The sequence below is a fragment of the Lissotriton helveticus genome, chromosome 1_1, assembly GCF_964261635.1.
Source record: "Lissotriton helveticus chromosome 1_1, aLisHel1.1, whole genome shotgun sequence".
Classification (NCBI taxonomy): Eukaryota; Metazoa; Chordata; class Amphibia; order Caudata; family Salamandridae; genus Lissotriton; species Lissotriton helveticus.
This window is the reverse complement of record NC_136057.1, coordinates 1376859998-1376886648: the sequence shown is the minus strand read 5'-3', so window position 1 is coordinate 1376886648 and position 26651 is coordinate 1376859998. Positions and strand designations below refer to the sequence as shown.

Below are 26651 nucleotides of genomic sequence, written 5' to 3'. Positions count from 1 at the left end.
GCCTTGCCCCACATGTGGCTCAGCTCGTCCATCCAGACCAATGTGGCTTTGTCCCTGGTCGTAATACGGCAATGAACCTACGCCGCCTGAACCACGTATTGCACGAAGTCCGGGGGCGAGACACTCCCCATGTGCTGGTCTCCGTTGACCTGGCTAAGGCCTTTGATACAGTGCATTGGGGTTACCTCATGCATGTCCTTCTCAAGATGGGATTTGGACCCGGCTTTCGAGAATGGATACGGATCTTATATAGAACTCCCCGGGCCAAGGTGCGTCTGGGTTCGGCCCGCTCTGATGAGTGGACGTTGGGGAGGGGTACCCGACAGGGCTGCCCATTGTCCCCCCTTCTATTTGCCCTCGCAATTGAGCCCCTGGCCATATCAGCCCGTAAGGAGTTACATGAATGGGGTATTGTGGTGGGAGATACTACTAATGTCATCTCCCTTTACGCCGATGATGCGCTTTTCTACCTGACCTCTCCGGTGGAGGCCCTCCCCACTCTGTTGCGCCTCCTGGACCGCTTTGGTGCGGCCTCGGGCCTGCGCATAAATGTTACTAAGTCCCTGGTGTTCCCACTGACTCCTGATGATCTCGTCCCGATGACGGATTCTCACTGTGCGGGCCTCCGGTGTGAACGTTTGGCGTTCCGGTACCTGGGTATACAGGTGGCCGCTTCTGATGAGGCTCTCTTGACCCATAACATGGACAGGATTCTTGTGGCCCTCCGCAAGTCCGTTGTATTCTGGAACACGCTCCCTCTCTCCCTTATGGGCCGTCTAGCAGTTGCTAAGATGGTGATGCTCCCTAGAGTTCTGTATGTGCTGCAGAATACCCTCTGCCCGTTGCCCCCCCGGGTGTTTCGCACACTAAATTCGCTCCTTACATCTCTTCTCTGGGCGGGTGGTCGCAGCAGAGTTGCGTTGCGCACGGTGACGCAGTGTTGGGATGCGGGAGGCCTTGAGGCCCCGAGATTTGACTTATACTACTATGCTGCACAACTTCTCCCAGCGGCCAGATGGTTTGCTGACACTGAGAACTGGGAGTTGGCCTTGTTGGCGGGAGTGGCTTCGGACAGGGTGCTACAGCAAGCTCTCATGCAGGGCCGGGGCGCCGACGGTGCGCTGCCCTATGTCGTCAGGCATACGGCCCGCATTTGGCAGCGCTTCGTTGAACGCGTTTTGCGCCGTGCGCCATTCCATAGGGATCTCTCCCTTTGGATCCTGGCCCCAATACTCAAGATGGAGGCGAATATGTCTTTCCGAGAGTGGCGCGTGGGCGGTTGCGAGACACTTGCGGATCTCTATCCGGACGACTCGTTTGTGTCATTTGAGAGAGCAGCGGACTCATTTGGACTGCGTGAGGGCCAATACCTGCATTATGGATGTCTCCGGGATGTAGCCAGGACGACGTGGCCCCAATTCCCAGAGGCGCCAGAGCTCACTAATACCCTGGACATCATCTTGTCCTGTGGCAGAGGTAGGAGACTGATTTCCCTTCTTTACTCAGCGATGCGCAGGGACTCGACTCCCCCATTGATGCCTGCTTGGAGGGCTTGGGAGGCGGACCTGGGGATTGAGTTGGATCCGGCCCAGAGGAAGCGGATAGGGATGTTGACTCGTAAGGTCTCTTGTAATGCGCGTTTCAAATTGATACATTTTAACTTTCTCCATCGCACCTATATGACACCTGCCTCCCTCCACCGTATCTCCTCGGACAGGAGCCATACTTGCCCGAGGTGTAATGCTGAACGGGCGGGTTTCCTTCACCTGGCCTGGGAATGCCCCTTAGTACATGACTTTTGGGTCGAGGTGGTGGCGCACATTACCCGGATTACGCACCTTGCGATCCATCTGGAACCGATTCACTGTTTGCTGGCGCTAGTGCCAAAACCCAGGAAGAGGGGTCTGTCCTACAAATTACTGCAACTCCTGTTGGTTCTGGCGAGAAGGCGGGTGGCCATTACTTGGATGGGACAGAGGGCGCCTGAAATCTCCAGTTGGTTACGGGACGCTAGGGAATGGGCCTTAGCGGAGGAGTCACATATGCAGAGCTCACGAAGGGATGGGAAGCTCCAGGATGACTTACTCGCTTGGAGGGCCATGTGTATCGAGGGGATGGAGGAGGTGGACTCTGACGCTACCAGCGCGGAGCTGTTTTCCTCCGCTTCCTCGGAGTCTGATGTTGCTGGGGAGGGTTCTGGGGTGTAGTGTCTTGAGGTGATGTAGCAGTACCCTGAGTCATGCCGATATTCCTTGTTGCGTACACTTGTTTGTCATTGTGATTACCATCGACCACGTTCTATTGTGAGGTTCGCTCTGAAATGGGCCCTTGCCTATATCTCCTTATGTGATTGCATCAATGCCACAAATGCCGTTCATGGGGTTCTTGTTCTGTTTTTGTTTGGACTGGTAGAGCATCATCTACGAAAATTGGCGAAGAAATTGATATTGCCCAGGGGATTCTGGGAGCACAAGAGCAAATCCCTTTTATTGTTTCGCAGGTTTCACGAGTTGCCGCCCTGCCTCCGGGATGTGGGCCGTATCTGGCTGTGTACCTCCTTTTGGATCTGACCTTCCTGGTCCGTATGTGTTAACTGCCTTGTTGCTTGTATGATTTGTGCCTCTTTATTTTACTCGCCGCCAAGAAATAAAGTTTAAAAAAACAAAAAAAAAACAGGGTTGTCTTGTGCATAGGTATTATTTGTTTGCCCATTTTAGTACATTATGGCAAAATCACTTTAGTGGATGACGTATAGTATCTACCACGGTGTATCCATTTACTAGTTATGTACATGCCAAATAAATTTGGTTGAAAACCTTCGTTCAACATTGGGGGGCTTAAAGAGCTGTTGAAAAATTTTAATATTGATTTTGGAAATGACAGTGTCTCATGCCCTTACACTGGAAGGATCAGGACTCTCAAAACATTGTGTAAGGTTTCACGAACTGTAGCATAACTGTGGTCTAGAGAAACGTGAACAGAATATTCTCCAGACATGTAATCCTTTTATTCAATGTTGCTCTGAGACAGATCACTTGGAGTTTTCGTTTATACTTTGGATTGCAACTTCATGTTAACATGTTACTGGATGCGAGGTGTGACTGAGGCATTTCGACCATCAGCTGATGTAATTGATTTATTCCAACTCAATAAAAAGTGAATTTGGAAAAAGATTACATGTCTCGAGTAGGGCCCTCACTTGGAACATGGCATTGGAGATGGTGGACTTCTTTAGAATTATTGGGTGTGGCAGTACTTTACATGTATTGGGTCCAACTTGCTTTAGTGTGCCCATTGGCATGCCCCTGGATGCAGCACATGGAGAAACATTTCAGAAGGCGGTAGAGAGCAGAAATGCGCATTGCAGTTCATATCTCTTGAGGAGAATATCCCTAGACTGATGTAGTTATCTAGTGTGGCAGCAAAATACTGCAGCCCAGGGACTTTGCAGAAACGTATCATCACCATCAATGTTAATGTTTTTCAAACTGAGGAATCTGTTGTATAGTCGCATACCTCTCACGACCGAATTTATGGTGTTAAAAAATGGTGCAAAAATGGGCATTTTTTTTGTTTTACTTCATTAATGGTGACAACTTCCCTGCAGCCTATCTGGGATTAAGGTTCAGGACGACCTTCGAGACGACACCTGGCATTTATAGGTTTGTTCAAATCGGATAGTTAAAAGAAAATGTTTCAAGTCTAGTTTGTCACTATTTTCGGATATTGCTTGCGGAAATCGCTCCGCCTCCATTGCTTGACATGACATGCCTCACCCCTGAGAAATCTAGTTGTGCCACAACTAAGGTGCACGCCCTTGTTGTAAAAGATTATTTACAACAAGGGGTGGTGATGGACAGAGTCTCTGAATTAAGCAGAGTACTCTCACCCAGTCAAGCGTGGAAGGGTATACTCAGACATGAGTCCCTTGCTCATTGCACCATCAGGATTCAAGCAAGCCGGGCCGAAGACGGCTGTAATGCCAGAAACCGGTCCCCGGAAGCTTGTTTCCTTCCCAGTGTAAGAATTGGCTTTTGTAGTCTGGTCTGCCCTGTTCCCATGATGCACTGGGCCAGGGACAGACTAATTTGCATACAGCCAGGTTCTGAAACTGGGATGGTGCAATGAGCTAAAAAACGGTGTTGGATCTAGCCCTGATCTCTTGACTGGGTGAGAGTATTCTGCTTAATTCAGAGACTCTGTCCCTCACCACCCCTTGTTGTAAATATTTGTGTCCACCCTAAGCGTGGAAGGGTATACTCAGACATGAGTCCCTTGCTCATTGCACCATCAGGATTCAAGCAAGCCGGGCCGAAGACGGCTGTAATGCCAGAAACTGGTCCCCGGAAGCTTGTTTCCTTCCCAGTGTAAGAATTGGCTTTTGTAGTCTGGTCTGCCCTGTTCCCATGATGCACTGGGCCAGGGACAGACTAATTTGCATACAGCCAGGTTCTGAAACTGGGATGGTGCAATGAGCTAAAAAACGGTGTTGGATCTAGCCCTGATCTCTTGACTGGGTGAGAGTATTCTGCTTAATTCAGAGACTCTGTCCCTCACCACCCCTTGTTGTAAATATCTTGTTGTAAAAGAGGTAGGTTTTGGGTGTTTTCAGATTGATTGGATCTCTCCCATTGGATCTCCAACTGGAAACAAGTTTCCTGAGGCGAGCTTCGTTTACGAAGTAATACTCAATATCCCCCCCCCCCACCTCCCAAATTGATTCAGCTGTTTTTATGGTTGTTGAGAGACTATGCTGGGAGGCCAGCTTCAGATTATGTTCTAAAAAGGTACCAGTCACGTGCTCGTGCTCAAAAAGAAGGGTAGCTCTTTCACATAGAGCGCCTTACTTGAACTCTTGACAAAGCCCATACCTAAATGGCTACTGAACCCTGAAGATTGGTACCTACAGAGCAGCAAGCAGGGGGGCTGCAGGCTTCCTCGTGTTTTATCCCATTTGTGAAGTGATAAGAGATAGAAGGGCTCAGCACTCATGGGCGTGAACCTCCTATTTCATCTGTGCGCAGACAACTACCTGTTTCTAGCCAGGACAGGTGAGACCTCTGTGTCGGCTAAACAGAACAGGCTTACAGTAAACAAAACTGATCAAAGAAAAGATGAAAAAAAAACGATAGGCGCCAGCAAAACTAAGCCACTAATTGATCTGGTAGGGTGACCTTGGAAGGAATGTTTTGGCAAAATCCCTTTTGGATGTTTGTCGGCAGGTAAAAATGAAAAACTAAACTCAGAGCCAGGAATTGAAAAGGTTTCCTTAACAAGGGCAATTTCCTTGTCTTTTTACTAAACGTTTTTGAACTTAAAAAACGTCCAAAGTGATAAGTAAATCAGCAGCCATACTTGGGTGTGATCCAGTGCTTCCCAATTTGGTAAAGCATTTTCAGACCAGGAGAGTATGCCTGGGGCAGCCAGCAGCATCCTGTTTAAGTTTGTTTATTCAATTTGTAATGCGCACAAATACCCGAGGGTGTCTCGGCGCAGAGGATTTAAACAGTAAACTGAAAGAAAAAAAGAATTTATTGATCAAAAAGCCATGTTTTGAGCTGTTTTCGGAAAATTAACAAGGTTGGACTGATTTTAATACAAAGAGGAAGGGAGTTCCATAGTCTCGCCGTAGCTACCAGAAAGCGTCTGTCTCCCCAAGCAACTGTTCTGGTGCGAGGAAGGGGCAGCAGAAAGTTGGATGCCGAACGGAGAGACCTGCTAGGGGTGTAAATCCTAAAAGCATTTCTTAAAAATTGAGGGCCTGAGTTATGTATTGCCTTGTATGCAATACAGAGGGCCTTGAATTTTATGCGGCTTCTAACTCTAAGCCAGTGGAGTTGACGTATGGCAGCTGCAACAGATTGATATTTGGGGATGGAAAGAAGTACCCTGGCCGCTGCATTTTGGACTAATTGCAATTTATCCACAACCTGCTGTTGGGAGGGCATTGCAATAGTCCAATTTCGAAAATATTAGTGTGGAAATCAATGTCATTCCTGCAGCTAGGGGTAAAAAAGGAAGTAGTTTTTTGATTTTCCTGAGGATAAAAAAAGAAGCGGAGGTCACATTGTTGACATGATGGATAAAAGTTAGTTTGGTGTCAAACGTGACCCCTAGGTTCCTGACCTTGGCAACCGGTACCGGTGGGGGGCCGAGTTCAGTGGGCCACCAGATGTCAGACCACACCGGAGACAGGTTGCCAAAGGTCATCACCTCGGTTTTGTTCGAATTTAATTTAAGGCAGTTCCCCAACATCCAGGAACCTATGGCTAGTAAAGCCTCCTGAAATCTTGAGGCAACTGCCAAACCATTCTTATGGACCGCCAACACCAGTTGGGTGTCGTCTGCATAGGTGGTCAGATTCAGTCCATAAGTTTTTATGACCCTCGCCAAGTCCGACACATAGATGTTAAATAGTGTCGGACTTAGCGAGGATCCCTGGGGTACTCCACAGGGTAATGTGGAAGTGGGCGAGTAAAAAGTACCAAGTTTCACAGCTTGGGAACGGTTGGCCAAAAAGGAAGCTATTAGGTCTCTGGCTCGAAGATTGGCCCCCAATGCTGAGACACGGTCGATCAAGATGGAGTGATCGACCGTGTCAAAGGCGGCTGAGAGATCAAGCAGAATGAGAGCAGCTGCCCCATTATGATCTAAAATAGCTCTGATCTCATCAGCCGCCTTTATCAGCGCTGTTTCCGTCCCATGGTTCCTTCTGAAACCAAATTGGGTATCATCCAGCAAGTGATGTTGTTCAATGAAGTCAGACAGTTGGTAATTCATGATTGCTTCACAGATTTTTGCTGGGAAGGGAAGAGCAGCTATGGGTCTATAACTAGCTGGTTCTAAAGGGTCCAGAGAAGGTTTTTTCAACAAAGGTTTAATTATGGTTTTCTTCCAGATCTTAGGGTACTCGCCTGTGAGGAACATGGAATTACAAATCTTGGTAAGAGGAAATGTAATAAGTTCACTGAGTTGATTAAATACCGATGCAGGGCACGGGTCCAGGGGTGAGATGAGGTAGTAGTGATAATGTATTTGTTAATTGTTTCCGCAGGAACAGGGTGAAATAAAGAAAAAGTAGGGCCAGTGACAAGATTTGAAGTGGGTTGAGAATCAGAACCTTTAGTTTGATCCTGGGGTGTCTGCACACTACAGACCAATAGGGGGGGCAGTGGAGCTGGAGGAAATCTAATCTTTCAAGAAAAAGTTAATACTCCAGTAATTCACGAATATCAATTTTCAAAACAATCAGCAAAACATTTCAAAAGTAGTGTTTCTGGCACTCCATGTTAAAACCAGAAAAACAAGTGCCATCCTTCGGTAGGTGAAACACCATTTCATTTCTCATGTCAAACTACATCTGTATAGTACGGAGACGAGGGCTGTAATTCTGCCAAAAGTAGAAACAATACAAAAAAAGAAGCTGTAGGAAAAATGTATAGTAAACCGATGCTGCCAACAATACAATAAGGAAACAAGCATTGGCATAGCCAACATGACTCGCCATTGGGACCTTAAGTGTTTAGCCATGCCAGTCAGTCAAATACACTTTATTAGATTTGTTAAAATCATAAAAGGGAATAAAACATTTATATACATTTAAAAATCACATATTACATACATATACACGATCATAAAAATCATTGTGGGTGCGTACATTGGGCAGAAGTGAAAATAGATGTAAACATGTACACCATGCAAAGGTTATACTAATATTGCGCACTAAAACTGTACAAAATCACTCAGTGGCCTCTTTTGGATTTAATTCTATAGGCCGCCACTAAGAAGCTAGCTACACAGAAAATAACCCGGTTGCTACCCAAGGACTGTAAATAAGCTAAGGCAGGCCTAACCTGGATGAACCCTGCCTCTCTCAGTAGCGGTGTCAGATATTTCTTCCTGGGGTCCGTGTACAAACTACGAAACATAATAAAATGCATGGAGTCCTGCGTAGAAAATTCATCACATCTACACGGAGGGCCACATTCTGGCTTGCACCATGATCGATAGTTGCCTAGTGAATAATGAATTAAATTAAATCTGAATTTAATCAACAAAAATCTATGGAAGGGTTTGGTTACAGTTCTAAGATAAGGCTCAATTGAAGGGGATGTTAATAACAAATAGTGTAATCTAACAGTAGGTTTCATGAGTTCCTGTTCTTCTCGAGCCAATCTCGCCCCATCCATAAAGCTCTTTTTGGTCCAGATAATATCTTCTCGCCTAATACTCAAGGGATCATTATATAGATCTGGGCGACCTAGCTGTGCAAAAGTAAATCTTACATATTCTAGCCAAGGTATTTTCGTAGCATGGTCTAAAGACATAACGTCTGTTAGAATGGAGTGATTCAGTGTTAACTCAGCATTTAGCCATGTCTTTAGCCAGAATAACCAAGGGGCCATTCTGATTCTGTCTGCAACATAGACTAGGTCCAGCTCCCCATGAGTTGAAAACGTAGGTGTAGACTGAGGGATGGACAGCAGGAGTCTCAAATTTATTTTCAGCTTTTTGGATTGGATCTTGTGGTGCGTACCCCCATACAGAAGAGCCGTATATGACTAAAGAGATACATTTAGCATCGTAAATCTTTACAAGAGCCTCCATTGGCCTAGCCCCCAATCTTTTTGCGAAACACAGCAAAGCTGAGGACGCTCTCACTAATGATAGGCTTTTGGCCTTTATTTGTGGACCCCACGAGCCCTTCTCGTCAAATATGACTCCGAAATAAGGAAAGACTTCCACCCTGGACACTACTTCTCCCTTGCAGGAAAAAAGTACTTTTTTCTTCTTCTTGTTCCTGTGTCGACCCACCACCATAGTATGGGACTTTTTGGCGTTAATCTTTAGGTCCAACCGGTCCATAAAGGTCCCAAAAGCATCTAGCAAACGCTGAAGGCCCACCCCTGTACGTGCTATCAGTACGGCATCGTCCGCGTATAGGAGAGCCGGGATCTTAACTTCTCCTACACACGGAACGTCCCCCTCCACTGCCTCTAGATGTTTTTCCAGGCCATATATATATAGATGGTGAATAGGAGGGGGGCCAAGATGAAGCCCTGGCGCACTCCTCTCAGGGATTTAAAGAGGCTTGTGCATCTTCCCCCCCTTCGTGACCCTCACTGAGGCAAACAATTCCTGGTGTAGTGAGGCCAAAAAATGCACAAGTGGTTTGTCCACACCAAACTGTACCAAAACTTCCCACAGTTTTGATCTATTCACTAAATCAAAAGCAGAGGAGAGGTCCATGAAAGCCAGAAACAAGGACCCCTCCTTGGCCACTAAAACCGCATTGCATGTTTGACAGGCCCACACTCCTTTCGATGTTAGCTCTAAGTTTATATAGTAAGACTCTGCCTAAGATCTTAATTGCAGAGTATAGAAGGGAAATTGGCCTGTAACACCCTGGGTCATCCCGCTGGCCTTTTTTAAAGATGGGCACAATGATGGAAGTGGACCAGGTTTTAGGGAAAACTTTACCATTTGCAGCTCTAAAGACATTTGTTAAAACCCCTGCCCAGAGATTTGGGGAGTGTCTATAAAAATCAGCGGGGACGCCATCTGGCCCTGGGGCCTTCTTCTCAGAGGTCTCCTCGATAGCTCTCTCTACCTCAGCTGGTGAAAAGGACAGAGGAGCACGGTCAACCAACGCCCACGGTATTTCGGTGGCATCAGTTTCTCGGTTTCCATATACCTCCCCAAAATGTCTTAACCATTTATCATCTGGGATGACGCATTCCATCACTGTATTATCCCCCTCAGCTAAAAAGGGTTGATTAACTATGCCCCAGAACTGTGAGTTGTCGTGCAGGACCTCACAAGAGAGTAAGTCTTCCCAGGCCTTCTTTTTAATATCGTTTTTTCTCCTATTGATAGTGGCCTTGTACTCTTTTCTTAGGCTGGTCCCTGCTTCCCTATCTCTCGGGGTGGATTTTAAAGCAGTCATTAGCGCCTTATGGGCTTTCGAGCACATGGCATCAAACCAGCGATGCTGTGTAAGTCCCCTCTGTACATCTTTGACTGTTAGGGCACCAGAAATATTGGAACATATAGATTCGAACGCCCTCATAACCTCATGGGCAGTAGCCTGTTGGTCCTGGCAGATAATCAAATCCACCTCAATTGTAGGCAGTAATTTCTCCATGAAATCTCCCGGGATAACTAACCCATTTGACCCTTCTCCCTTGGTCCGTGGGGGATATGGAGTGACACATAGCCGACAGGGCGGTGCGTAACCTCCATGTGGACTCCCCAGTGCATAGTTAGACGGACCGGGTTGTGATCACTGTGGGTTGTGTCTTTGGCCTTGTAGGTTAACACTATCTAAGATACCCGGGGTCAGAAAAATATAATCTACAATAGAGCCAGGGCTAGAGCCTTTGAATGTAATGGTTCTGGGGCCTCCCTCGCTAATAAAAGGTTCATAAAGGTTCAGGGTGGCGAGCAACTCCTCGAGCACCTCCCCTGACTTAGTGTGCTCAAAATGGGGTATCCCTATTCCTGCTGGGCCCTCCTGATCGCCTAGAAAGCACGACACATTGCAGGGATGTATATTAAAATCACCTAATAAAATTAACTCGAAATTAGTGTGGTTCATGTGACTGTATGCGATAAGACATTTTTGAAGTTCAATTAAATGAGCATTTCCCCTGCCCCACGCATTATAAAAATTAATTTAAAGGATTTTATCACTAGGTGGGACAGACCATTCAACGATTAAAATATTCAAAGAGCTGCTGTGAACCCTCCTAAAGGTACCCCTGAGGTTAAGTGAAAGAAAAATGACAAGGCCGCCCTTTGCTCTTCCGGCAGGGCTAGGGATAGCCGGAGTAGCATAGGAAATGAAGCCATCTAACCAGATGTTGGGTGAAATATCCCAAGTTTCTTGGCATGCTATGATGTCGTGGCTACACACAAAATCGGTCCATGTCGGATCAGTCCTCTTTGTTCTGATCCCAGCTACATTCCATGTTAACAATTTACAGCAGGCCAGTTTAGATTGGCTTTGGGTCTCCTGGGTAACAAGCTGGGGTTGGGGTGGTAGTCAATCGATTTCTTCAATGTCCGAGAGGGGCGAAAAACGGTTGCTCAAAGCTAACCCTCCACCCTCATTACATGTATTCGCCTGCTGCGTGTTTAAAGCAGGCTGTGTACCAGGGTTCCCCCTTGTGTTCTGCTGTGTATGTCTAACTGCCCTTTCTACTCTTGAATACCTGCTTCTGCTGATTGGACCCGGGTAGTTAGTGCAAGAGTGGGTGTTGTGGGGAGGATAAAAATATCCCAGGGGGACTGGTCTCATGTAGGCTGTCCCCTCGATACCAGAACCATCCCAGAAGAGTCTATTTGCCTGGTCAGGACAGTCAAAATTAACTACAACACAGTCCCCCTGCACTGTTTTTGGACGTTTCCCAATCCAGCCCACCCTATTGCAAATATGACTGTCTGATATATGGGTCCCACCACTGCTAGCTTCCGCACACCATGACCTGGCCTTTTTTAATAGCTCAGGTGCGATTTCAAGTGTTCCCTCTACCAAAGGGGGTACGCCTAAAAAAATGGCTACTAAAGGGGCAGCTTCGGGGGGGCAAATGTAATTCCAACTTGCTTTCCGTGGCCCACCTAGAAGGAGCCGAGATGTTTGGAGTGGGCTTTCCCATCATATTCCCCTTCAAAGAGCCCCCTATAGTTAACACAGTGTCGGCATTGTTGGTGATTCGTGCCCCACTAAGCGAGTTCTCCCTGAGTAGGAGCGGTTGGGGAACGAGGGTACATTTGGTCATGTCCTTCACAGTGTTGCTAACTACTACACCGGTGTCCCCTTTGAGTAAGACCGGTAAGGCTGAAAGGTCTTTAGCAATTTTATCGATTAAAGTATATTTCTTCAGGAGACCAGAGAGACAAATGTTCAGAGTGTCCACTATATCTTTAGCGATGTCCGCTATCAAGGGCTCGATTCTCTCAGAGAATAGCACCTCCAGCTGCTCACCCAAGTCCACAGCAGTTCCGGTGTGCAAGCTTACACTGTCCTCCGCATTCTTCCTCTTTGCGTATTTCCTATGGATACGTTCACTCTGTATTGGGGCAGGATTGAGGTTGTAACAGATGGGGGGCAGACAGATAGTACCCCCGTAGATTTGTTATTTACAACAACCACCTCGGGCTCTAAGGGAATATGGGGTCTCCGGTTGCAGGTAGTAGCTTGAACCGCCGTAGATGGTGGGGAGGAAGACAAACCCAGTTCATGTTCGGCACTTGCTATTTCCTTAGTCAAGACCCCGACAGCCGAGGAAAGATAGGAAATTATCGACTCGGAATGTCTAGGCACCTTAGCCTTCCCCCCCACCCCCCCCCCCTCCTCCTCCTCCTCCTCCGTAGTAGTAAGGGGGTTCTTTCGCTTACCCATAGATGGATGTCAGAGGGCTGGCCCTGCCCTGCCTCTTCCTGCCTCTTCCTGCCTCAGACTGCCTGCCCTTTGCCCGGGCATAGCCCGGCGCCGCCTGCACGCCGCCCGTGTGCGTCCCGCGGGCGGTAGGATGGGCTGCTGCTTTGTATCGCCTCCGGGCGCAGTGCTCGCGTCGCCAATGGAGCGCCGGGACCCGGGGCAGCTGGGATGTGTAGTTCTCCCGCTATCACCCGGTCCCGGTCTGGCGTGGGAGAGACTGCTGCCGCTGCCCACGCGGCGCTGCTCCGGAGCCGTTGTAACCACCTTGCAAGGACAGGTAAGTAAAAGCTGGCCGTTGCCCTCACGGCGTATGTCCGACTCGTTCTGGCCCCCGCCATGCAACAGTTGATGTTGTTGCACCAAGGATATTGTGCTGCATAACTAAATACTTATAAGGACCCAAAAGCGAGACCTATTGGCCATGCCAATACTGGTTTCACTGGCCATAGAAACATATTTACTGTCAGAAAAAATGTCCTTACTGTCAGAAAAAGTCCTTCTTTCACTGACCATAGAAACATGTGCACCATCAGCAAGAAAGCCCTTCTTTCACTGACCATAGAAACATGTGCACTGTCAGCAACAAATCCCTTCTTTCACGGACCATAGAAACGTACACTGACAGCAAGAGACCCTTCATTCACGGACCACAGAAACATGTGAACTGTCAGCAAGAAAGCCTTTCTTTCACTGACCATAGAAACGTACACTGACAGCAAGAGACCCTTCATTCACTGACCACAGAAACATGTGAACTGTCAGCAAGGAAGTCCTTTTTTCACTGACCATAGATAGGCGCCAGTTGGTGGCAGCTATTCAAGGGCCATCCCTGCATATCGGAGGATGTGCCTGGTTGTTGTATAAGTAAGTCATGTTATATTTGGGCTTAATATGAATTGCATCTGAGCATTTGTAAGTACGCTTGAGCATTTGAGAGTGGTGGTTGTGCCAGGGCATACAATGGTTGGGTTTGGCAATCAGACTGTGGATTGACATGTGGAGCAATACCTGGAAATGCAATTAGTGTGCCTGGGCATTTGATGGGTGTGTCTGGAGAGAGGGTAGACAACTGTGGGGATGCGTGAGGGAGAGGTGGGGTAGAACCATGGCAGAGAAGGTAGGAATGGACGATAAGACCCAGCAAAATTGGCACTAGAGACGCTGCTTAGTGTTGAACAGTGTCGAGGGACAGCATGAAAAAACCTGAAAGGGTAGATTTATTGCTGACAGCGCTGAGGGAGGGCGAACTTCAGACAAGGTAGTATCTGTGCTGCGCAAGGTAGTGACACTGTTCAGGAACACAGACTCAGAAGTGTCCCAGAGACATTGTCATGGGATGGGGGGGGGGGCAAAAGGAAGAGGAAATACGGGTGTCCACTGCAGCTGTGAATAACCAGAGGAGACTGGAGGTAATGCATTGCGGCTGTGAGCGTGACTGCGAACCCCAGCAGGATGTGACTCCAAGGAGTGAAGAGAAACAGTTAAAATATGTGCCTATGACAACATAAAAAGAATTACATTTTTACAGGAAGGAACTGTGAGTGGCACATAACGGATGAGGCTTGGAAGGCAATTCTCATTGAACACAAGTGCTCCACTCACTAAGGTACATGACACTTGTAAGTAAGGTTTTCTCCCGAAAGAAGAAGCCGTGCTGGTCTGCAATAGGCTGAACTATCAATCAATCACTGCATTTATAAAGCGCGCTACACACCCATGAGGGTCTCAAGGCGCTGGGAGGAGGGGGGTTCCTACTGGTCGAAGAGCCAGGTCTAGAGGAGTCTTCTGAAGGCCAGCAGGTCCTGAGTCTGTCGTAGGCTGATGGGGAGAGCGTTCCAGGTCTTGGTGGCGAGGTGGGAGAAGGATCTTCCGCCGGCAGTGGCCCTTCGGATGCGGGGAACTGTGGCGAGTGCGAGGTTGGCTGAGCGGAGGCTTCGGGTGGGGGTGTGGAAGCCGAGTCGGTTGTTGAGGTATACAGGTCCGGTGTTGTGAAGGCTTTGTGTGCGTGGATGAGGAGCTTGAAGGTGATCCTCTTGTTGACGGGGAGCCAGTGCAGGCTCTTCAGGTGGGGGGTGATGTGGCTGCGTCGAGTGGCATTGAGGATCAGTTGTGCCGAGGCGTTCTGGATTTGTTGCAGTCGTCTCAGGAGCTTGGTTGTTGTTCCGGAGTAGAGGGTGTTCCCGTAGTCGAGTCTGCTGGTGACGAGGGCTTGGGTGATGGTTTTCCTTGTGTCCGGAGGGATCCATATGAAGATCCTGCGGAGGGTGTTGAAGCAGGACGTGGAAATGGCGTTGACTTGCTTGGTCATGGAGAGGGTGGAGTTGAGGATGACCCCCAGGTTGCGTGCGTGGTCTGTGGGTTCCGGGGCTGTTCCTAGCGATGTGGGCCACCAAGAGTCATCCCAGGCTGATGAGGTGGGTCAGAGAATGAGGACCTCCGTCTTGTCAGAGTTTAGCTTCAGTCTGCTATCCTTCATCCAGTCGGCTACGGCCTTCATTCCTCTGTGGAGGTTGGCTTTGGCAGTGTGGGGGTCTTCGGTGAGGGATATGATCAGCTGGGTGTCGTCAGCGTAGGAGATGATGTTGAGGTTATGTGGTCATGCGACGTGGGCGAGCAGTGCCATGTAGATATTAAACAGCGCCAGGCTGAGGGAGGATCCCTGTGGGACGCCGCAGATGATCTTGGTGGGTTTCGAGCGGAAGGGTGGGAGGCGGACGCTCTGGGTCCTGCCGGTGAGGAAGGATGTGGTCCAGGCCAGGGCCTTCTCTTGAATTCCTGCGTCATGGAAGCAGGCTGATAGGGTGCGGTGGCAGACTGTGTCAAAGGCTGCTGATAGGTCGAGGAGGAGGAGGGCGGCTGTTTCTCCTTTGTCCATCAGGATCATGATGTCGTCAGTGGCGGCGATGAGGGCGGTCTCGGTGCTGTGGTTGCTGCGGAAACCGGATTGGAAGGGTCCAGGATGTTGTTGACTTCGAGGTAGCGGGTTAGCTGTTTGTTGACAATCTTAGCTGTTTGTTGACAATCTTCTGTCACCTTTGCCGGGAACGGGAGCAGGGAGATGGGCCGGAAGTTCTTGAGGTCCTTGGGGTCCGCCTTAGGATTTTTCAGAAGGGAGTTGATCTCGGCGTGCTTCCAGCTTTCCGGGAAGGTTGCTGTCTCAAAGGAGCGGATGATTGTTTTTCGGAGGTGGGGCGCGATGGTTGTGCTGGCTTTGTTGAAGACGTGGTGAGGGCAGAGGTCAGATGGGGATCCGGAGTGGATGGAGTTCATGGTTTTGATGGTGTCTTAGTTGTTGACGTTGGACCAGGCGGTCAGGCGACTGGAGGTCGCCGGAGTGGTGGTCTCGGTTGTGGATGCGGGGTTGTTGGAGTTGAAGCTGTCGTGGATGTCGGTGATCTTGCAGTGGAAGAAGGAGGCCAGGGAGTCGCACAGGTCTTGTGATGGTGGGATGTCGTTGGTGTTGGAGAGTTCTTTCACGATGCTGAAGAGTTCTTTGGTGTTGGATGAGTTGTTGTCTAGGTGGTCCTTTAAGGTGGTCCTCTTGGCATCCCCGATGAGCTGTTGGTGTCTGCGGGTGGCACTCTTGTGGGCTGTGTGGCTGTCAGGTGTTCGGTCTTGGAGCCATTTCTTCTCCACCTTCCGACAGGTGCGCCTGGAGATCCAGAGGTATTCGGTGAACCAGGCGGCTTTCTTGTTGGTGTGGTTGGTTGTGGAGGTCTTCAGAGGGGCGAGGGTGTTGACGCAGTCGTTGATCCACTGTTTGAGGTTGGTCGCGGCGGTGTCTGGGTCGGTGGGGTCGGCGGGTGGTCTCAGGGTGAGGGTGGTGGTCAGTTGGTCCTTGGTGACCTTGCCCCAGCAGTGGCGTGGCAGCTGTTGGGTGAGGTGGTGTGTGGTGGGTTTCCTGAAGGTGAAGTGGACGCATCTGTGGTCGGTCCAGTGGGGTTCGGTGGTGTTGTTGAAGGAGACGTGGGGGCTTGTGGAGAAGATGGGGTCCAGCGTGTGTCCCGTGGCGTGGGTTGGTGTCGTTACGAGCTGTTTGAGTCTGAGGTTGGCGAGGATGTCGATCAACTCACTGAGAGACGAAATTGGTTGTCCCTCATCTCAATTCATGAGTTTTGCACTCGGCACCAGAGAGTAACTGGACGGTCATACACGAGCAGTGCACAACCAGTGGCTATTGATACATAATAAGGCTGAACAAAGGGGGGGGTGTGTGGGGGGGCTGGTGCGGCCGAGAACAGGCAGCGTTTCCCTTGTAGGAGCGAGCGTGATAATTCCTAACATATTGTGCCGCTCGTTCCCGCAAGGGAATCGCCAAACGTGCATGTGTTGCCATTCAAAGCAATGCAACGCGTGCAGGTTTTTGCCTGCAAAATTGGACCCTTTCTAAAAGTCTTTTTCCTATGCAGTGCATCCAATTTCATCCATGATGATTCTACCTCTGCTTCATTCTTGCACCCTCCCCTCCCTCTACTCCTTTCAATCTTCTCTATATCACGAAGCGGTTATTGGGTTTTTAACAGAAGTGTATCTATTTATTCTTATTCAGCTAAAACTTTGCTGTAAAGGAACGGAGCACTATCCATTAGTTTAGGAATAGGAGCCAGGTCTTAAAGTTGTTAGTAAAATTTTTAGTTAACTATTTGATAATAGGGATGATGGCAACATAAAGAGACCCAGACCTGAAAACACAGGAGGGCGATGTGGGTGAGTGAGGAGAACCAGAGATTTTGATTCTGTGGTGAGGATATGGACATGAGGTGGCTGAGGAGAAGCAGAGTATTGATCAAGTGTTGCAGCTATGGACAAGAGGTGGCAGAGGAGAAGGAGGGAATTGATCAAGAGTTGGAGCTATGGAGAGTGGTGTCGGAGGAGAAAAAGGGTATTGATCATGCATTGCAGTAATGCATAAAGAAAGTGGCTGAGGAGAAGGAGGGCACTGGTTACACATTGCAGCTATTGACAAGAGAAGTGGCTGAGAAGGAGGGTATTGATCAAGCATTGCAGCTATGGACAAGAGAAGTGGCTGAGGAGAAGGAGGGTATTGATCAAGCGTTGCAGCTATGGACAAGACAAGTGGCTGAGGAGAAGAAGGGTATTGATCAAGCATTGCAGCTATGGACAAGAGAAGTGGCTGAGGAGAAGGAGGGCATTGATCAAGCATTGCAGCTATGGACAAGACAAGTGGCTGAGGAGAAGGAGGGTATTGATCAAGCATTGCAGCTATGGACAAGAGAAGTGGCAGATGAGAAGGAGGGCATTGATCAAGCGTTACAGCTATGGACAAGAGAAGTGGCTGAGAGGAGGGTATTGATCAAGCATTGCAGCTTGATCAAGCATTGCAGCTATGGACAAGAGAAGTGGCTGAGGAGAAGGAGGGTATTGATCAAGCATTGCAGCTATGGACAAGGTAAGTGGCTGAGAAGGAGGGTATTGATCAAGCATTGCAGCTATGGACAAAAGAAGTGGCTGAGGAGAAGGAGGGTATTTATCAAGCATTGCAGCTATGGACCTGAGAAGTGGATGAGGAGGGTATGGATCAAGAGTTGCAGCTATGGATAAGGCGTGGCTGAGGAGAAAGGGTATTGCTTAAGCAGTGCTCTTCGTAACAAAAAAGGTCACAGAGAAGAAGCAGGGTATTAGTTTATCAACTGGTGCTTATATGGACAAGAGGGTTGACCGAGAAGAAGCAAGAGGGAAGAGACAATACGGAAGGAAAATGCTCCAATGAAAATGGACGAGGTCAGTTGTTGATTGAAGGGGAGACGAAGGAGATGAGGAAAGGAGGGTGTTGTGTGACAGGTTGATCAGAGGGCTGGAGATCGAGGCAAGGTAACTGCGGCGTGCGTGCAGACACTACTGACTTGCAAACATTTTGTCTCTGTATAAATCCTAAAGCAAACAAATCCAGGCGGTGAGAAAGAAGAACTGGAATAGAAATTGAGACTTGTTCCAGAGCTCAGTTGATCATTACACAGGCACAGGTCAGGCTCTTCTGTATATTGGGATCAAGGTGCGCACCATGCAGATTCTAGCAGGGATTAAACTGAAGGTAAAAAAAACGCATCCGCAAAACAGAGGTTATATGTTTATACACACCTTAGGACTTTGTCCTGAAATGGACGGCGTGACGACAGAAAATGGGGTGTGTACATGAAAGCAAGACTTGTCACCTAGACAGTCAGATGCCACTGGGCAGGAAAAAAAGTGCTACGATCTGGGGCTTGACATAGGGACAAGCTCTGTCCCGGCCCACTGGTCTTGGTGTGTGAGCCTGCCATGGCCCTACTGGCCATATTACAGGCACCAGGTTGACAGACCATGTTCCAACACTGCATTTGTGAGTCCCACTCCGAAGACTGCCTCAGAATCATCCTGGGTAGGCATGCACTTCAGGAAGACTGACCTATGTGTATCCCATGGCAAGTTAAATTCTGAAAAGTCCTACACTAGGAAGAATAACCGCTTCATTGAGGCTGCTGTGAGATTAATAATGTGCAACTTCAAAGCCACTGTAACAGGCGTTTCATAATGCCGCTCTAAAGGTCCTCGTTTCAGCATGCGCCCTTTATATTGCCTTACCATTACAAAGTCCGCACTATATCGAAATAGCAACTGCATCGCCAAGGGTAATATTAATCTATTATTTGGGGTCAGAGTAAAAAATAACAAATTGCTTTAAGTTTGATTTAACAATTCATGTGGTTATGGCCATTATCAAAAAACGCCTTCCTTTAATTATAATAAATTAAGCAAAGCAATAAATAAAATACTGTTTCGGGGAGGGTCCTCTCCCCGAAACACAGTATTTACAAATACATATATTAATCAAAAAATAAATAAATAAAAATCAAACGAAAAAAATATTTATATGGCAAGTGAACCTAATTAAATGTTCTTGAAAATAACCAGATATAAGTAAGATAAAAGTCGAGTAATTAATGCTTATTAATTAAAATGCCTTAAAAAAGATAATAGGGTAAGAACAGAGTACTAAAATCAAATGTTGGTCTACATAAAAACTCTGAAAGTTAAGGAAGAGGTTGTTCATGTAAATAGCCATTAAATATTTAAAGGTTTAAATTAATAAAAAAATACGGAATAAACACTTCAAGTTTGATGCAAGAATTTTAATGGGTTTGTAAAATAAACAAAAAAAGGTTATTAAATAATTATTACTTAAAGCCATTGAAGACACTAACAAGCATTTGCAATGCAATAGGTCTTGCATTTGCGAGAGTTTAAGCTATTGTATTGTAAATGACAATGCCTTTTATTTATCTGTTTTGATAATTAACACATAAAAGGCATGGTCATTTACAATGGCAGCAGCTTAAACTCTTGTAAATACGAGACCTATTTCACTTTAAAAAAAAGCGGCCACCATTGTCCCGGGCTGCTTCCAAAGTGAAAGCCCGCATGGCACGCTGAATGTTGCAGGAAAGCATGTTGTGCCTGCAGTAGGTGAAACTCGTTAAAGAAAATAGTGCTTACAAACTAAATAAGACATACCGTGTAACAAAAGAAGCAAAAGGGCCAGTCCTCATGGGATGTTACAAATGAAGACAAGGCGGTACTAAGGAGGGACTAACAAGCCTATTAACGAATCAGAAGCCAGCATTTACAAAGGACAATGACACAAGCCAATGAAAAACATGGGTGGAGAGTGGGTATAGCTTCAAGTCCATACTCTAATACAGCATGCCTCGCAGAGCGGTGCATGCGCTGCCCGGGCTCGACCTCAAAACAGCTAAATGAAAAGCTCCTGCTCTCCAAGAGCAGATAAAATTGTTAATCACATGGCCTCAATTCGTAATATTATCATTGACAGGACACACAAAAATTTCGGACTTTTTTTTATTAACCAAAGTAAATGATAAATTACATATACTTACTTGGGATGAGGTTACATTAAAAATATTTGCAAGTTAGGGTTAGAATATTCACATATGCACAATACTTGGAAAAAAACATTCATATGCACAAAAAAAAGAGAAAGGGGGTATAACGAATTTCAAAAAAGTTGATGAAAAAGTATTTTAGGGGTAGGGTCGATGTAATGGTAAAATATACATAAAGGCTATGTATTGGTAGGAGATCTACTTGCAGCGATGCAATGGTGGGATTTACTGTACTGTAACAGAACTCTAATTTCATCAACCACAGAAGGTTGAAACATTAAGCCGGTCCTGCCCAAATTGTAGGAGGAGACCTGCAGGTTCTACATAGGGCTCTGTAGCGTGAGATACTTCCTGGGATCTTGTGACCTCAACTTTAGGAAGCTTGCAGCTCTGGATCTGACAAGTACAGATGGCACATGGGACCCACCAGTAGAATTAAGGTGGCGCAGTTCCCTCCATACGGCAACACCAGTGAATGTACAAGGCCTCCGCTCAGGCTTTGTTCCCAACGGATTACTTCTGTGTGTCCCAGGAAAGATGAAAATCTCCACAACTGTATTTAACACCAGGAGAGACTTAAATGCCGATGAAATCTCTTCTTTCCAGCAATGAACGCTCTCAACTCCTCTCTACTTATATGCCTGTTGAGTTAAAATTGTTGTTATCCCTACATCTCGATAGCTCGTGGGGTCTCTAGGTGAGGTCTCCTTAACTAGGCCTAGAACTCAATATGAGGCCATCAGAACTCATCCCACTCCTGTACTCAATGCCTCCAGAAATCAGATTATACCTCAAATTGGGCCTCAAAACCTTGCCACAACACTCCATCTGAACCCATTCGCCATGTGTGCCCTCCAGAATCAATCAACACACCAGACACGACCACCATAATTTCAAACAGTATTCTAGTTAGGGTGTTAACAACTGGATAGAGTACAATACATTGCCTTTACAAGTATACAATGGTTGTGACATGGACGAATAGCTGGAAACAGTTCACCAGCTACACCTCCAGGTGACACTCATACCTTCTGTGTCTGTTTTTAACAACATGACTTAATTTTATAGGAAACAATATGCACTGCAAATGGATATGCAAATGCTTGTTGTCCAATTCTGTTACTGTGTCCTAGTAATGTTTCTCCTATTTACCTTCTGGTGCAATGTTACTTGGCTCAGGGTGAACTCAAATCGGACCTAGACTGCATTAGGTGATTTACAAAACAGCAGCCAAGGTTCCATCCTTTGTCAAAGTTGCGAAAAAGTAGAAAATAGAGACGGTTCTGAGTGCAACTGGTTCACATGAGCCACAATACAGTTCTTTTTGAGCATCGGAGAAAAGTACAGACATGAAAAAAAAATCTGTGGTTAAGCAGCAAAGGTGGGCAGATTTCAGAGAAATCAAAATCCAGGAGGCAAGTCTACTTTATGGGTTAAACCGGTTGTGTTGCCTCTTTACCATAAATTTTAAGTTTGAAAACTTAAATGTAAGGCCTGCCAAATGAGGAGTTTTAAGTCTATGGATATCACAGAGAAGGCCATCTATATGGTTATTTTTAATTCGGAGCCATCTTTAAAAAACTGAAACTGCTTTCAAGCTTGAGCACCTCACTTCCTGTAAAGTATCTGAGAAAGGTGAGGGAATCTGCATGCTCCAGCCTTACCCGCTCCATACCAATCATCAAGGGAGTGTTGGAGAGGAGAACTTTGCTGCAGAAAGGGAACAGTAAGAGTCCATAGCAGAAAGTTAGGGAAGAAAAATGTGAACGTTTAGAGGTTGTATGGTTCCAAAAATATTCTTAAAAAAAAAAAAAATGTTTAAGAGAGAAAACATTTGGCTACCACTTTTATCGGATTGTAACTTGAATAAATGTAGAATTTCTACATTTTGTAGAGCTGAAATGCCTAGCTAGCAGTTATAATGTTCGGACATTCAATAGGTATGGGCTACATCGGTTACCACGTTTAAGTTCACCCACAGCTCTCCAGTGTGGACAGGAAGATGGGGTCTCCATTTAATGATTATGTTTTCTGTGAGAAAAGCTGTATGTTCCATGCTTGTTCTTGGTTTCCATAGTGCTCTACGGTGTGCGACACCAGAAGTGTGTTGGAGAACCAAAATAAGGCAACCATCTCAAAATAGTTATGCACATGCACAGCGATAGTTCCAAACGTTAAAGCGATTGATTAGAGAGGGAGAAAGCCGAAAGATGCATTTGTCATACGGAAGCAGGTATTGAGATGTAGACCTATTGGTTTGATGGGTGCGATTATTGATGAGGGGTAAGAGGCTAAGTATTTGGAAACTACCAACTCCAAGGGTGCAATTACTGGTAAGTTGTGAGGGTGAAGACGGAGCAGCAATACTAATAGCTAGCATGGAGTTACTGATAAAATGCAAATGGTGGCATCAATCTTATTGATAGGAGAAAATCATGGGTACGGTGCAGAGTTATTGATTAGAAGCATACAATTCTTGCTCTGAAGAGATGCCAAGCAAATGATCATAAGTATAACCTGGAGGTAGACAATGGAAAGATAAGGTTTGGAAAACAGGGTACGGAGTCGAGAGAACTGGGGCTACCATTTAGAGAGTCCGACATACTCTTCAGATATCGATGATAAACATTACCTACCTTGCCACGGCAGCGGGAGAACGACAGAACGCGGAGACCATTGGGGGATCCCTGGACCTCTTTGGAGACCACACAGAGGAATTCAGCCTGGTCCTCGCCACCATAGGTATAGGAGGAGCCGATGTTCACCAGCTGCAAAAACAAGCAAATGCATTAAAAAATAACTATCACCAGGCTGCTGCCAGTCAGCTACAAGGATAGGTTCAGGTCTCCAACAGGAGGAAGGTGGGATTGACATAGTGCTGCATGCCCCTAGGCAGACTTTGGAGCACTCTAAAGTCAGGCTTTAGGAAGGAGCGCAATCAACTGCCCTAGACTCTGGAACAGATTACTGGATGATCATAGCATGCAGGGTAGTTCTAGCTGGTTGGTTCAACTAGCTGCTGAGAACTTAACCTACTCACAGGTTGAAATCATCTTGGACCAGCAACGCCTTTCATCCTCCCTTGGTCGATAAAATAGGGATGACTGATTGAGAATGTTTATTTAGCAGCACAAGAGACAATTCAGTTTGTGCCATAAGCAATATAAACGGGGAATCTCCTGCTGAAAACCTGGGAATAGAGCACGGTGGTCAAATGCCGGTCAAGAGGACCAAAATCGATACTACACTGACATGAGAACCAGTATCTATGTAAATGAATTCCATTTAGATTAGTTGCATATATATTCATTTTACCCAGATATCCTGGGATTATGGAATAGTTCAGGCTCTCCTGGACATACGTGGGATATGTCCAGAGTAGAGGATGCAAATTGTTAATTTGTCAAACCACAAAAAATGTGTGTAGAATTATTAAAAACACAAGCTAAGACAGAAAGAAATTGAGATTTTCGTGGGCTCAAGATCCTACTTAAAATACGTTAACTGTCCCAGACTTGTTTTTTCGACATGCCCAATTGCCTCCCTCCCAGTCCTTCTGCATAACCTCCATCCCACTTCCCACCCAGTTACCTGTTCAAACCGCCACCCGTCTGACATGGTGGAGACCATCTGTGTTAGCTCTTCCTCCTGGCACTGCAACACACGGTAGACGTGCTTAGGGGGAGCCTGAGGAAGACAGAAAGGAGGAGGTTACAACAAGCAAGCCCTGGCGGAGTCTCAGGAATGTTTTAGGAGTAGCAACGGGGAAGGACTGGTGGGGCAGGAAGGTGCTAAAGAGGAACCTCAAAATGTTGTTGAGGCTAAAGGGATGTTACGGGATAGACACCCCAGAGCCTTACTAGATATGAAAATGGGTATTACGGGGCTTCTGGAGATGGCCATTGGGCAGAACAGTATTTAAGCTCATCAAACCCCACCATAGTGGTAAGTAGAGGAAATTTACTTCAGCTTGAAGGTACAGCCTCAAAGGATCTATAGGTGACAGTCGAGGCTTCCGCAGTGAAGGCCTGTCTCAGAGCCCCCACTGACTATAATGGAGTTAAAAGTAGCCTGCTGCAGGCCAGCTTTTGCAACCGAAGGACAGTCAATAGCATGTGACCGCTGAGGAGACAAGTGAGCGAAAACCACACAATACCAATTAAAAATAAAAGTATTCAAAGGACAGAGATAATTGTAAGCTGTGTTCTATCCACTATCGCTCAGAGTCCAGTTGCCCACAGCCTGTATTCTCGGTCTTCTACCCAAATAAAGAAAAATTAAAAATGGATAATTTATTAAATGCCAGCATCCTAGCTCCAACAGCGTAGGAACTCTAACACGTTAGAAGATATGCTGCTCTAAAGAAGCCTAACCTGGTGCCACAAAACACTTGTTTTTCATTCATGACATTAATCATAGCTGGCAGACAAACTAAATGGCAACAGTCTTGGAGTTCCCAAAACACACTTAAAGGAAGATTATTATTGTAGGTAACTGGGTAAATTTTTGGTACCCCATAAACCTGCATAACGCATTGTGGTTAGTTTTCAAGTGGCTTTGAAGATCAAGTTAGGATCTATGTTATTTTGACATTTTCTTTCATTTTGAAATGGACTCATCCTGTATTAAATTAAAGCCAATGACCAACACCACATCACAAACGAAGTCGTTTCCTGGTGCCAAAGTAAAAAGAGTCATCCGCTAAACTGTATACATCAATATCCATCGCTGCTGCAGCTTAAGTCAACACAGCCCATTATTCCCAGGTTGTCGTCGTCGCCACAATAAACGTCACCAAATTTAAGTTTAAGTACCTGCTCCTTTACTGCAAATCAAAGATTCTGAATTCCGCCTTCTTTGCCCTTCCCTCGAACTACGATACAAAGATCGATCATCCGATAAGACTACAAAGGGCTTAGATTGAGGTGGGTTACGGCATTTTTGGGAGAACTTTTTTGTTGGCTCTATGTTGCAGCAAACCAAGAATTTAGTTTGAGGGGTGGTGGTCGAAACTTTAATCGAACCCACAAAATTAGTTAAAAGTTGCATTACCTTTGAGGATCACAAGTCCTTTTTTCAACATTTGGAGCCTTTTTCAATATTTTCTGTGTAAACTAAAACACACATTTCACCAATGTGCTTTTTTAAAACAAAATAAAAGGAGGGTGCACTTTGATAAACTAATATGAACACGATGAACAAACTAGGTGTTCAATCGTAGAAGTTGAATAACCCAAGAAAATGTATCTATAAAGGAATAATGAATGAGGTCATATTAGACTTAGCCATTCTAAGTAAGACTGCTTCTATAGGCGTGTGCACCTATAAAATTGAATATACAAATCTATTGATAAAAACCAAACTAGAGTAGGAAAGATATGATGGGGGAAAGAAAGCACACAAGCATGCACAACATGCCAGTAAATCAGTTATCTTGTACATCTTTTAACACAGACCTATCTCCCTACATTTTTCCTGCATCGACCCTGTATGTGATCATTGTTAGAGAACGCTAACACAGTATGACAATTTTCGACCTTCAGAATATTGCCGATTTCCAAAATGTGAAAAACTGCTTCTTTGCTCTCCAGTTCTGAGAACCTATCGAAATAATTTTCAGTTTAGTTAAGGCAATTATAGGGGACTCCTGATTGACACATGCCTCAGAACAAGGACAATGCACGTTACCCTTCATCTCGCTACTGAAAATGCGTCCAACCCTCCTCAGTTGACATGTTCAACAGCCCATTATCTCTGTACTTTGCTTCATCCACTTTGTGTAATTCCATTGCTCTTGAGATATTTTTAGCTGGGGCATGAGGTGCAATATTTTCGAATACCTTCATCAGTCCGATAACCCAATTTTTTCCTTTTTTTTTTTCTTTAAGTGTTTCATCTTCTCCCATCTTTTTACCAGGATCTCACACAAGTCTGCACCAGTTGAGGTGCTCAAATGTTAGGCTGCCGTACACACTTAAATCAAGTCAAGAAACCATTTTAATTAAGAATGCTCATGGCTCATCAGCTTTCATGAGGCGGTGGCGCGGTAATTGCAAATAACCTCACATCACATGGTGAAATTATGAATCCTAGCATTCGCATTTGATGGATCACTCTGGTCATGCAGCTCAGTGACTGACGAATGACTATGCCCATCGAGGGAACTTTATAAGACGATGGAGCGTTTGGTACTTAGGGGTTCTGAGGAAACTTGCAATGGATTCGGATATGGTTGTATGTGTGTGTACTAAGGTTCTGTTAAACAGGCGAGTTTGTGTGCACTGGGTGATAGTGGTATTTGAGACAGG

The 26651-nt window shown here is 46.2% G+C and overlaps 1 protein-coding gene across 1 annotated transcript in view; it reads right to left on the bottom strand.

Moving 5' to 3' along the window:
- KCTD17 (potassium channel tetramerization domain containing 17) overlaps positions 1-26651 on the bottom strand; it is a 54637-nt gene that overhangs the window by 11136 nt on the left and 16850 nt on the right. Inside the window, exons 4-5 of the mRNA XM_078657772.1 lie at positions 23935-24030; positions 22980-23111 (exon numbers count right to left, since the gene is read on the bottom strand). Of these exons, the coding sequence (XP_078513898.1) occupies positions 22980-23111; positions 23935-24030 (228 nt within the window). The remainder of the gene's footprint in view (positions 1-22979; positions 23112-23934; positions 24031-26651) is intronic.